Source organism: Oncorhynchus keta, chromosome 31, assembly GCF_023373465.1.
Source record: "Oncorhynchus keta strain PuntledgeMale-10-30-2019 chromosome 31, Oket_V2, whole genome shotgun sequence".
Lineage (NCBI taxonomy): Eukaryota > Metazoa > Chordata > Actinopteri > Salmoniformes > Salmonidae > Oncorhynchus > Oncorhynchus keta.
In genome coordinates, this window is record NC_068451.1 from 15,545,237 (window position 1) to 15,557,238 (window position 12,002).

General features: G+C 43.0%; 1 protein-coding gene across 2 annotated transcripts in view; it reads right to left on the reverse strand.

The window, feature by feature from the left end:
• LOC118373972 (FAST kinase domain-containing protein 4-like) overlaps positions 1–11,503 on the reverse strand; it is a 45,884-nt gene extending 34,381 nt beyond the window's left edge. The window contains exons 1-3 of one of the 2 annotated variants that reach the window (XM_052489686.1): positions 11,350–11,503; positions 10,123–10,761; positions 9,593–9,913 (exon numbers count right to left, since the gene is read on the reverse strand). In XM_052489686.1, coding sequence (XP_052345646.1) covers positions 9,593–9,913; positions 10,123–10,539 — 738 coding nt within the window. In that variant the 5' untranslated portion in view covers positions 10,540–10,761; positions 11,350–11,503. Of the gene's footprint in view, positions 1–9,592; positions 9,914–10,122; positions 10,762–11,197; positions 11,316–11,349 lie in introns of those variants that run through there. The other variant, XM_052489687.1, reaches the window with a different exon arrangement.
• Positions 11,504–12,002: the final 499 nt, after the last annotated feature.

Below are 12,002 nucleotides of genomic sequence, written 5' to 3' on the forward strand. Positions count from 1 at the left end.
GTGGCAGTTGCATATTTGGATAGTGAAGCAAACATTTTTTTGTTAAATGGCTATATAGTCCAGCATTTCAGATTATAAGATGTGTTTCATATGAGCCAACAGTACAGAATGTCACCTTTTGAGGTATTTTCATACATATGTTTTAGTGTTTAGAAATGAAAGCACTATGTATTTAGTCTGCCCATGTGAATAAGTATGTAGACAAATGAACTTGTACAGTAGTGTATCAAAGTCAAACGTTTAGCATTTGGTCCCATATTCCTTAAATGCAATGACTTCATCAAGCTTGTGACTCTACAAACTTGTTGGATGCATTTGCGGTTTGTTTTGGTTGTGTTTTGCCCAATAGTAACTGAATGGTAAATGTTGACTGGAGTAATTTTCTGTCTGAATGAGTAGATAAGATGTTTCTGAAAACTACTAAATTAATCCTGATAATGACCTGAAGAACTGTAATATCCTATGTTTCTCGGAAACAGATTCCTGCTTACAAGCAAAAACTCAAACCAGAAGAACCAGTGACGTGACGTGCTTAATATGGAAGTGCTCCGATGAAGCTCATGCTAAGCTACAGGATTGTTTCACTAGCACAGACTGGAATATGTTCCAGGACTCATCCAATGAGGTAAATGCCATCGTCACGTCATTAATAAGTGCATTGATGACGTTATCCCTAAAGTGACCGTACGTACATATCCCAACCAGAAGCCATGGATTACAGAAAACATCAGCACTGAGATAAAGGCTAGAGCTACTGTTTCAAGGAGCGGGACACTAACCTGGACGCTTATAAGAAATCCCGCTACGCCCACCGATGAACCATCAAACAGGCAAAGCGTCAATACAGCACTAAGATTGAATCTTACTACAACAGCTCTTAAACTCGATGTGTCAGGGCTTGCAAACTATCACAGATTACAAAAGGTAAAACCAGCCGCAAGCTGCTCAGTGACGCGATCCTACCAGACGAGCTAAATGCCTTCTACACTCGCTTCCAGGCAAACAACGGTGAACCATGCGTGAAAGCACCAGCTGTTCCAGATGACAGTGTGATCACGCTCACCGTAGCCGATGTGATGAAGACCTTTAAAACAGGTTAACATTCACAAGGCCACAGGACCAGATGGAAGGGTTGAGCAGTATCCAGATTTTCATGTCGTCATACCGTCCTTTTCTCACTCTGGGATCTACAGTATTACCGGCTTAATACACAGCGGAGAGACAAAAAAATAATTGGCATCCATTAACAGAATGCTAACAAAATTAGCACAAGTAATAGAGAATTTCCATGGAGGCTGCTAGCTAAATATGCTAATGAGCACAAACTAAAATAAATGAATTGTAAAGACAGGCAAATCAGCTCAAAGTTAAAGATACAGTACCTTCGGAAAGTATTCAGACGCCTTGAATATTCCCACTTTTTTACGTTACCACCTTATTCTAAAATGTATTAAATTAGATTTCAATCTACATAAAATAAAAAAGCAAAAACAGGTTTACATTGTGGATCATTTTTTAAAATAAACTGCAGATCCTGACCTGAGCCCTAGGACCATGCCCCAGGACTACCTGACATGATGACTCCTTGCTGTCCCCAGTCCATCTGGCCATGCTGCTGCTCCAGTTTCAACTGTTCTGCCTTACTATTATTTGACCATGCTGGTCATTTATGAACATTTGAACATCTTGGCCATGTTCTGTTATAATCTCCACCCGGCACAGCCAGAAGAGGACTGGCCACCCCACATATGTTCTCTCTAATTCTCTCTTTCCTTCTTTCTCTCTCGGAGGACCTGAGCCCAAGGACCGTGCCCCAGGACGACCTGAAATGATGACTCCTTGCTGTCCCCAGTCCACCTGACTGTGCTGCTGCTCCAGTTTCAACGGTTCTGCCTTACTATTATTTGACCATGCTGGTCATTTATGAACATTTGAACATCTTGGCCATGTTCTGTTATAATCTCCATCCGGCACAGCCAGAAGAGGACTGGCCACCCCACATAGCCTGGTTCCTCTCTAGGTTTCTTCCTAGGTTTTGGCCTTTCTAGGGAGTTTTTCCTAGCCACCGTGCTTCTACACCTGCATTGCTTGCTGTTTGGGGTTTTAGGCTGGGTTTCTGTACAGCACTTTGAGATATCAGCTGATGTACGAAGGGCTATATAAACAAAATTTGATTTGATTTGATCCTCTCAAGCTCTGTCAGAGATGTTCGATTGGGTTCAAGTCTGGGTTCTGGCTGGGCGACTCAAGGACATTCAAAGACTTGTCACGAAGCGACTCCTGCATTGTCTTGGATGCTTAGGGTATTTGCCCTGTTGGAAGGTGAACCTTTGCCTCAGTCTGAGGTCCTGAGCAGGTTTTCATCAAGGATCTCTCTGTACTTTGCGCCGTTCATCTTTGCCTCAATCCTGACGAGTCTCCCAGTCCCTGCCGCTGAAAAACATCCCCACAGCGTGATGCTGCCACCACCGTAGGGATAGTACCAGGTTTCCCCAGATGGGACACTTGGCATTCGGGCGAAGAAGTTCAATCTTGGCTCCATCAGACCAGAGAATCTTATTTCTCATGGTCTGAGAGTCTTCAGGTGCCTTTTGGCAAACTCCCAAGCGGGCTGTCATGTGCCTTTTATTGAGGAGTGACTTCCGTCTGGCCACTAACATAAAGGCCTGATTGGTTTAGTGCTGCAGAGATGGTTGTCATTTTGGAAGGTTCTCCCATCTCCACACAGAGGAACTCTATAGTCTACAGTGAAGAGGCGACTCCGGGATGCTGGCCTTCTAGTCAGAGTTGCAAAGAAAAAGACATCTCAGACTGGCCAGTAAAAATAAAAGATTAAGACGGGCAAAAGAACACAGACACTAGACAGAGGAACTCTGCCTAGAAGGCCAGAATCGGCTCTTCACTGTTGACGTTGAGACTGGTGTTTTGCGGGTACTATTTGATGAAGCTGCCAGTTGAAGTCGCTGTTTCTCAAACTAGACACTAATGTACATGTCCTCTTGCTCAGTTATGCACCGGGGCCTCCCACTCCTCTTTCTATTCTGGTTAGGGCCAGTTTGCGCTGTTCTGTGAAAGGAGTAGTACACAGCGTATGAGATCTTCAGTTTCTTGCATGGAATAGCCTTCATTTCTGAGAACAAGAATAGACTGATGAGTTTCAGAAGAAAGTTTTGTTTCTGGACATTTTGAGCCTGTAATCGAACCCACAAATGCTGATGCTCCAGATACTCAACTAGTCTAAAGAAGGCCAGTTCATTGCTTCTTTAATATCAAAACAACAGTTTTCATCTGTGCTAACATAATTGCAAAAGGATTTTCTAATGATCAATGAAATGAGCCTTTTAAAATGATCAACTTAGCGAACATAACGTGCCATTGGAACACAGGAGTGACGGTTGCTGATATTGGACCTCTGTACGCCTATGTAGATATTCCATGAAAAAAATCTGCCGTTTCCAGCTACAATAGTCATTTACAACATTAACAACATTAACAATGTCTAAGGTAATTCTGATAAACTTGATGTTATTTTAAAATGGACTAAATAAAAAAAGTGCTTGTTCTTCAAAAATAAGGAAACTTTTGATGGGTAGAGTATATTTTTCTATCCATTTTAGAATACGGTCTGAATACTTTCTGAAGGCACTGTATATAGGTAGGAGCTACCGAAATGCCATTTTTGGTGAGTTTGGACATTTACAAGCGGATGTGAACGATAACTTTGTTCATTTCAACAATATCTCTGACACATGCTTGTCTGAAGGAAGAACAGTAACTTCTAACTGTAGCATTTTTTTTTGGGGGGTTATCTTTGTGCCTCTAACCTCCTCACTCACCATTTTTCACAATTCATTCATGATTATCCATAATCACCGTAGCATCCACATGAATGTGATCAGAAACATCCATTCTTACATATAATAAAAAAAGTGACTCCAAAATGGCACAAGATATTATTCACCATTGAGTTCCTATTGGGCAAAACAGAATACAAAACACAACCAAAAACAAACCACAAATGCATCCTACAAGTTTGTTGAGTCACATGCTTGATATATTCTAGGGATGGGCATGAGTAATCGAGCACTCGAATGGATGTCAAATCTTGATCTTCTATCAGAGATTTTTTTTTAATCGAATATTGTAAACCTATTCGATAGAATGTGCTTTGTGGCTGCCCGAACAGGCAAGTAACATTTTGGCCCAAATCTTTTCTTGACAAAGTCAATTTGCTTTGACTCTAATGTTCCATTTGTACATGTGCATTTGCAGAGCATAACAAAAAAGAAACCAAGCCAAGCATCACACAGTTCTCTCCCAAAATTCCCTTTCCCCACCATGTCTCATTCACTTTGTGTTCTGACAAACAGTGTAACTATTCCCTCCGCAAGGCAATCAAACAAGCTAAGCGTCAGTATAGAGACAAAGTAGAATCGCAATTCATCGGCTCAGACACAAGTGGTATGTGGCAGGGTCTACAGTCAATCACGGATTACAAAAAGAAAACCACCCCGTCACGGACCAGGGTGTCTTGCTCCCAGGCAGACTAAATCACTTTTTTGCCCGCTTTGAGGACAATACAGTGCCACTGCCCGCAACCAAAACATGCGGACTCTCCTTCACTGCAGCCGAGGTGAGTAAAACATTTACAAACATGTTAACCCTCGCAATGCTGCAGGCCCAGACGCACCCTCAGAACATGCGTAGACCAGCTGGCTGGTGTGTTTACGGACATATTCAATCAATCCTTATCCCAGTCTGCTGTTCTCACATGCTTCAAGAGGGCCACCATTGTTCCCAAGAAAGCTAAGGTAACTGAGCTAAATGACTATACCGCCCTGTAGCACTCACTTCCGTCATCATGAAGTGCTTTGAGAGACTAGTCAAGGACCATATCACCTCCACCCTACCTGACACCCTAGACCCACTCCAATTTGCTTACCGCCCAAATAGGTCCACAGACGATGCAATCTCAACCACACTGCCCTAACCCATCTGGACAAGAGGAATACCTATGTGAGAATGCTGTTCATCGACTACAGCTCAGCATTTAACACCATAGTACCCTCCAAACTCGTCATCAAGCTCGAGACCCTGGGTCTCGACCCCGCCCTGTGCAACTGGGTACTGGACTTCCTGACGGGCCGCCCCCAGGTGGTGAGGGTAGGTAACAACATCTCCACCCCGCTGATCCTCAACACTGGGGCCCCACAAGGGTGCGTTCTGAGCACTCTCCTGTATACCCACGACTGCGTGGCCACGCACACCTCCAACTCAATCATCAAGTTGGCGGACGACACTACAGTGGTAGGCTTGATTACCAACAACGACGAGACGGCCTACAGGGAGGAGGTGAGGGCCCTCTGAGTGTGGTGTCAGGAAAATAACCTCTCACTCAACGTCAACAAAACTAAGGAGAGGATTGTGAACTTCAGGAAACAGCAGAGGGAACACCCCCTTATCCACATCGATGGGACAGTAGTGGAGAGGGTAGTAAGTTTTAAGTTCCTCGGCATACACATCACAGACAAACTGAATTGGTCCACCCACACAGACAGCATCGTGAAGAAGGCGCAGCAGCGCCTCTACAACCTCAGGAGGCTGAAGAAATTTGGCTTGTCACCAAAAGCACTCACAAACTTCTACAGATGCACAATCGAGAGCATCCTGTCGGGCTGTATCACCGCCTGGTACGGCAACTGCTCCGCCCACAACCGTAAGGCTCCAGAGGGTAGTGAGGTCTGCACAACGCATCACCGGGTGCAAACTACCTGCCCTCCAGGACACCTACACCACCCGATGTCACAGGAAGGCCATAAAGATCATCAAGGACAACAACCACCCGAGCCACTGCCTGTTCACCCCGCTATCATCCAGAAGGCGAGGTCAGTACAGGTGCATCAAAGCTGGGACCGAGAGACTGAAAAACAGCTTCTATCTCAAGGCAGCCACCACTAACATTGAGTGGCTGCTGCCAACACACTGACTCAACTCCAGCCACTTTAATAATGGGAATTGATGTAAAATATATCACTAGCCACTTTAAACAATGCTACTTAATATAATGTTTACATATCCTACATTATTCATCTCATATGTATACGTATATACTGTACTCTATATCATCTACTGCATCTTTATGTAATACATGTATCACTAGCCACTTTAAACTATGCCACTTTGTTTACATACCCCACATTACTCACCTCATATGTATATACTGTACTCGATACCATCTACTGCATCTTGCCTATGCCGCTCTGTACCATCACTCATTCATATATCTTTATGTACATATTCTTTATCCCTTTACACTTGTGTGTGTATAAGGTAGTAGTTTTGGAATTGTTAGTTAGATTACTCGTTGGTTATTACTGCATTGTCGGAACTAGAAGCACAAGCATTTCGCTACACTCGCATTAACATCTGCTAACCATGTGTATGTGACAAATTTGATTTGATTTGACCACTCCCTACACACACACAAGCTCCAGTTAAGCCTACAGAAGAAAATCTCTAAAAAATAATAAAAACGGATCTAACTGATGGGATACACCAGCTACACTCCTTGCCAAATGATGACAGTTTACTTCACATATTCAAAATGGACTGGTTGATTGATGTTGGAAAATATGTTTCAACAACGAGCTGCAGTTCTGGAATAGTGCAATTTAGAATTGTTTAGCCTGAGCCATAACCCCTCTAAACAGCCAGGTTCCACACTGAAAATAACACAAAAACATTAGTTTGATAAAGTTAAAGAGCGGGCCTACTCACCAAACAGAAGTGGTGGCCGTCATTCCTCACCATGCAGTGTTCAATGTAGAATTGTTAATCCAATTACAAAGAACAGGCAAAATGAACTAAATAGAACATCTGTATATTGAAAAGACAGATTTAGAAAACATTTATTGAGCCAGCTTCAAATGATCACTGAGACTAACTGTTCCAGATCCCAAGACACACATCACTTAGCAGAGGCAACTTTTTTCGTTTGGAAAAATATTCTGTTCAATTTTATTCTGTATATTACATCATGTTTGTTTTACTATAAAATAGGTGTCTTGACTGTGATAAGGGCTCAGGAAATAATAGCATCTTGTCTGCTAAATTAACAAAGCAAGTCTATGCCATTGCACAGACATATGTTTCTACAAGCAAGCGCCACTGCTGAGGTTACTGCCTTTTTGAAGATCGTGTTCCATGATATAATATTACCAGTTGATATTAAGGTTTCAATAAATGAATCTTAAATGGCGCTTGCTTTTTTAATTGACTGAACACTGTGTATATGGAGCAATTTAACCATTATAGATAACAAATCCTAATTGCTATGATAAATGTGGCATTGTCGAGCACTGTTGGCATAGGCCTATAGATAAATGTGGCATTGTCGAGCACTGTTGGCATAGGCCTATAGATAAATGTGGCATTGTCGAGCACTGTTGGCATAGGCCTATAGATAAATGTGGCATTGTCGAGCACTGTTGGCATAGGCCTATAGATAAATGCGCACATTTCTTTCCAGTGCGGTCCTTGTGTTCTAAAAATATATTTAGAAAAATGTATTTGAGTACTCAGAAGAAAAAATTATGCGAGTATTCGAACAGTCAAAAAATGTAAAATGCCCATCCCTAATCATTGTGTGCAAGGAATATCGTGACAAATAGTACTAAACTTGACTACTTTAATACACTGTCAGTAAATTTGTTCAAATACTTATGCATTTTAAATGTAGGGACTAGATACATAAAGGTGCTTTCATTTCTAAACAGTAAAACAGATATTTATGAAAATACCCTAAAATAAAAGTTTCTTTACTGTCGCCTAATATGAAACATTCTGTCTCAAATCTAAAAAGCTGGAGTATAGCGACAATTTAAATGTATTTTTATTCACTGTCCAAATACCTAGACAGTAGTGTATGTCTATTTGATAACTTAAGAAGCGTAGTGTGGGGTTAGTAGTATACAGTGCCTTGCAAAACTATTCACCCCCCTTGGCGTTTTTCCTATTTTGTTGCATTACAACCTGTAATTTACATGTATTTATTTGGATTTCATGTAATGGACATACACAAAATAGTCCAAATTGGTGAAGAAGTGAAATGAAAAAAAATTAACTGGTTTCAAAAAAATAATAGTGGTGAGTGCATATGTATTCACCCCCATTGCTAAGAAGCCCCTAAATAAGATCTGGTGCAACCAATTACTTCAGAAGTCACAGAAATAGTTATAAAAAGTCCACCTGTGTGCAATCTAAGGGTCACATGATCTGTGTCTATATACACACACACACCTGTTTTGAAAGGCCCCAGAGTCTGCAACACCACTAAGCAAGGGGCACAACCAAGCAAACGGCACCATGAAGACCAAGGAGCTCTTCAAACAGGTCAGGGACAAAGATGTGAAGTACAGATCAGGGTTGGGTTACAAAAAAATCTGTCACTTTGAACATCCCACGGAGCACCATTGAATCCATTATTAAAAAATGGAAAGACTATGGCGCCACAACAAACCTGCCAAGAGAGGGTCATCCACCAAAACTCACAGACCAGGCAAGGAGGAAATTAATCAGAGAGGCAACAACGAGACCAAAGATAACCCTGAAGGAGCTGCAAAGCTCCACAGCGGAGATTAGAGTATCTGTCTATAGGACCACTTTAAGCCGTACACTCCACAGAGCTGGGCTTTATGGAAGAGTGGCCAGAAAAAAAGCCATTGTTTAAAGAAAAAAATAAGCAAACATGTTTGGTGTTCGCCAAAAGGCATGTGGGAGACTCCCCAAACATATGGAAGAAGGTACTCTAGGTCAGATGAGACTACAATTTAGCTTTTTGGCCATCAAGGAAAACGCTTTGTCTGGCGCAAACCCAATACCTCTCAACACCCGAGAACACCATCCCCGCAGTGAAGCATGGTAGTAACAGCATCATTCTGTGGGGATGTTTTTTGTCAGCAGGGACTGGGAAACTGGTCCGAATTGAAGGAATGATGGACAGCGCTAAATACAGGGATATTCTTGTGGAATTTCCCTGTATTTAGCGCCGTCAAGGGGGGAGAATTCTTGTGGTTCACCTTCCAGCAGGACAATGACCCTAAGCATTCCGCTAAAGCAACATTCGAGAGGTTTAAGGGAAAACATTTAAATGTCTTGGAATGGTCTAGTCAAAGCCCAGACCTCAATCCAATTGAGAATCTGTGGTATGAATTAAAGATTGCTGTACACCAGCGGAACCCATCCAACTTGAAGGAGCTGGAGCAGTTTTGCCTTGAATAATGGAGAAAAATCCCAGTGGCTAGATGTGCCAAGCTTATAGAGACATATCCCAAGAGATTTGCAGCTGTAATTGCTGCAAAAGGTGGCTCTACAAAGTATTGACTTTGGGGGGGTAAATAGTTATGCACGCTCAAGTTCTGTTTTTTTGTCTTATTTCTTGTTTGTTTCACAAAAAATATATATATTTTGCATCTTTAAAGTGGTAGGCATGTTGTGTAAATCAAATGATAAACGCCTCATCGATTTTCATTCCAGGTTGTAAGGCAACAAAATAGGAAAAATGTCAAGGGGGGTGAATACTTTCGCTCGTTACCTTATCCTCCAGTCTGTCCATCAGTGCAGGACTGAGGTGTCCAGCCCTAGCCATCAGGGTACTGACTGTTCTGGCGTCAGCGATCTCAGTCCAGCGGAGTTCCAGCTGTTTCAGCGCTGCGCTCACCAGCAACACCTCCATCTGACCATTCCGCCCTGCTCCCCAGTCTGCCAGGAAAGCCAGCTGTTTGTAGGAGAGTCTGCGTACACGCCACAGCACCTCTGTCTGGATGGAGCGTTGTACTGCAGCTGTAGGCGGAACACCCAGAGTAGAGAGGGAGCGCAGCAGAGAGACCAGCGTACCATTCCACACTGACGCTACCTGTGGGAAGAGACAGTCAATTTACAAACACTCAAAAGAAACTGAGAGCACCAAAGTTTTGAATATTTAGCCGCCCTCTGCCCTAACTGTAACCTGCCCCATGTCTCTTCCTTTTCCTCTCCTTACCCATCTTCATACCCTCTCAACTCTCCACTTATCTACTCTCATCCTACCTGTCCCCTGCCACGTCTTACTACACCCTCTCCTACCTGTGCAGTAACTGTGTCCATTATGTCCAGCAGTCTGGGATCATTCAGCAGCTCAAATTGGTCCACTTTAGCCCCACCTTTCTCTCTCCCAGCCAATCTGACAAGCTGAACCAGAGTCTTAGCCGCCTGATTGGCCTTTCCTCCTTGTGCCGCCCACGCCTGCAGGACATCCTGTGGAGATTGGGCCCTCTCTAAGAGCTCATCCAGCTGGGTGCGTTTGGGCTCGATGGGATACTCCTCTTTGACCAAACTCCTGCCCTCACATAGCCCCCTTACCCCAGGCTGCCGCCAGGCCTGGGCCCACAGCGGCTCTGCTGGCCCAGCTGCAGGGGTAGGCAGGAAGGCAGCGGTGGCTGAGGCCTGGGGGGTGGCCCTGGGGAGGAGACGGGCACATCGGCCCAGCAGACGGCTGGTCATGGAGGAATAGAGAACAGCACGAGACCAGAGAGAGCAACACGAGATCAGAGAGAGCAGCACGAGACCAGAGAGAGCAGCACGAGACCAGAGAGAGCAGCACGAGACCAGAGAGAGCAGCACGAGACCAGAGAGAGCAGCACGAGACCAGAGAGTGCAGCACGAGACCAGAGAGCAGCGAGAATCCTATTCACAACACAGCAGCCGGAGTCACCATGCTAACACCTGAGAGCGAGTGAGAGGGAAAGAGCAAGAGAGAGTTAATTCAAGAGAGTGAATATCACTCAGTGATTCTCATTATTTTTGGGATTCTGAACCTACAATCACATGTTGCTATGCCCAAACAACCCCATAATGTGCAACTTTATGATAAGGACTATATATTCTTATTCTCCGTAGTCTGCCGGCCACGGACTGCTGTCAACAAGCTTAGCCTAGCTATTTTGAGACGCTTTAGCAATTAGTAACAGTAACGCGGGGATTGTGTTGTATAACATTGTGTCAACAATCGTGTAGCCTGTACTACTACAAGCAAAACACTTGCAGGAAATCAATGAATAGACACGGTTGTGGCAACTAGTCATAGTAGACTGAACTGAATTAACGTTACTAGCAACATTCCGATCTCAAAAAATGAGATTGTCATCAAGCGTATTCTGACCTTGCAGACTAGGGTTTATGCCGTTCCAGCCATTACAATTATGAAACTCAGACTGGCAACATTCTCTGCATTCACAAGTACACCTATAACGGGTCTTGTGGAGACATAAATACATGTATCTGCCATTTCTATCTTTAAAGGACTGTTCTTACCTTGATAAATAAGCTAAATAGCTAGTGGACGAAGGCGACATTCACATGGAGCTGTCAGCAATAGTCGCAAGAAAATGACATCATCAAAGATACCGGTGTCACATGATTGTCGGATGAAGCTGCGATTGGTCTGCTTGTTTCAAGGCACTTTAATCTTATTTTAATTGCAGAACCTGGTCTTTATGTCTATACGCGGAACCCATAGAATTAGATACACACAGTGGCGTAAAGTACTTAAGTAAAAATACTTTAAGGTACTACTTAAGACGTTTTTTGAGGTACCTGTACTTTACTTTATTATTTATATTTTTGACAACTTTTACTTCACTACATTCCTAAAAAGATAATGTACTTTTTACTCCATACATTTTACCTGACACCCAAAAGTACTCGTTACATTTTGAATGCTTAGCAGGACAGGATAAGGGTCCAATATATGCATTTATCAAGAAAACATCCCTGGTCATCCCTACTGCCTCTGATCTGGCGGACTCACTTAACACACATGCTTAATTTGTAAATTATGTCTGAGTGTTAGAGATCCGTAAATGTAAAAAATAAGAAAATAGTGCCGTCTGGTTTGCTTAATATAAGGAATTTGAAATTATTTATACTTTTACTTTTGATACTTAAGTATATTTAAAACCAAATAC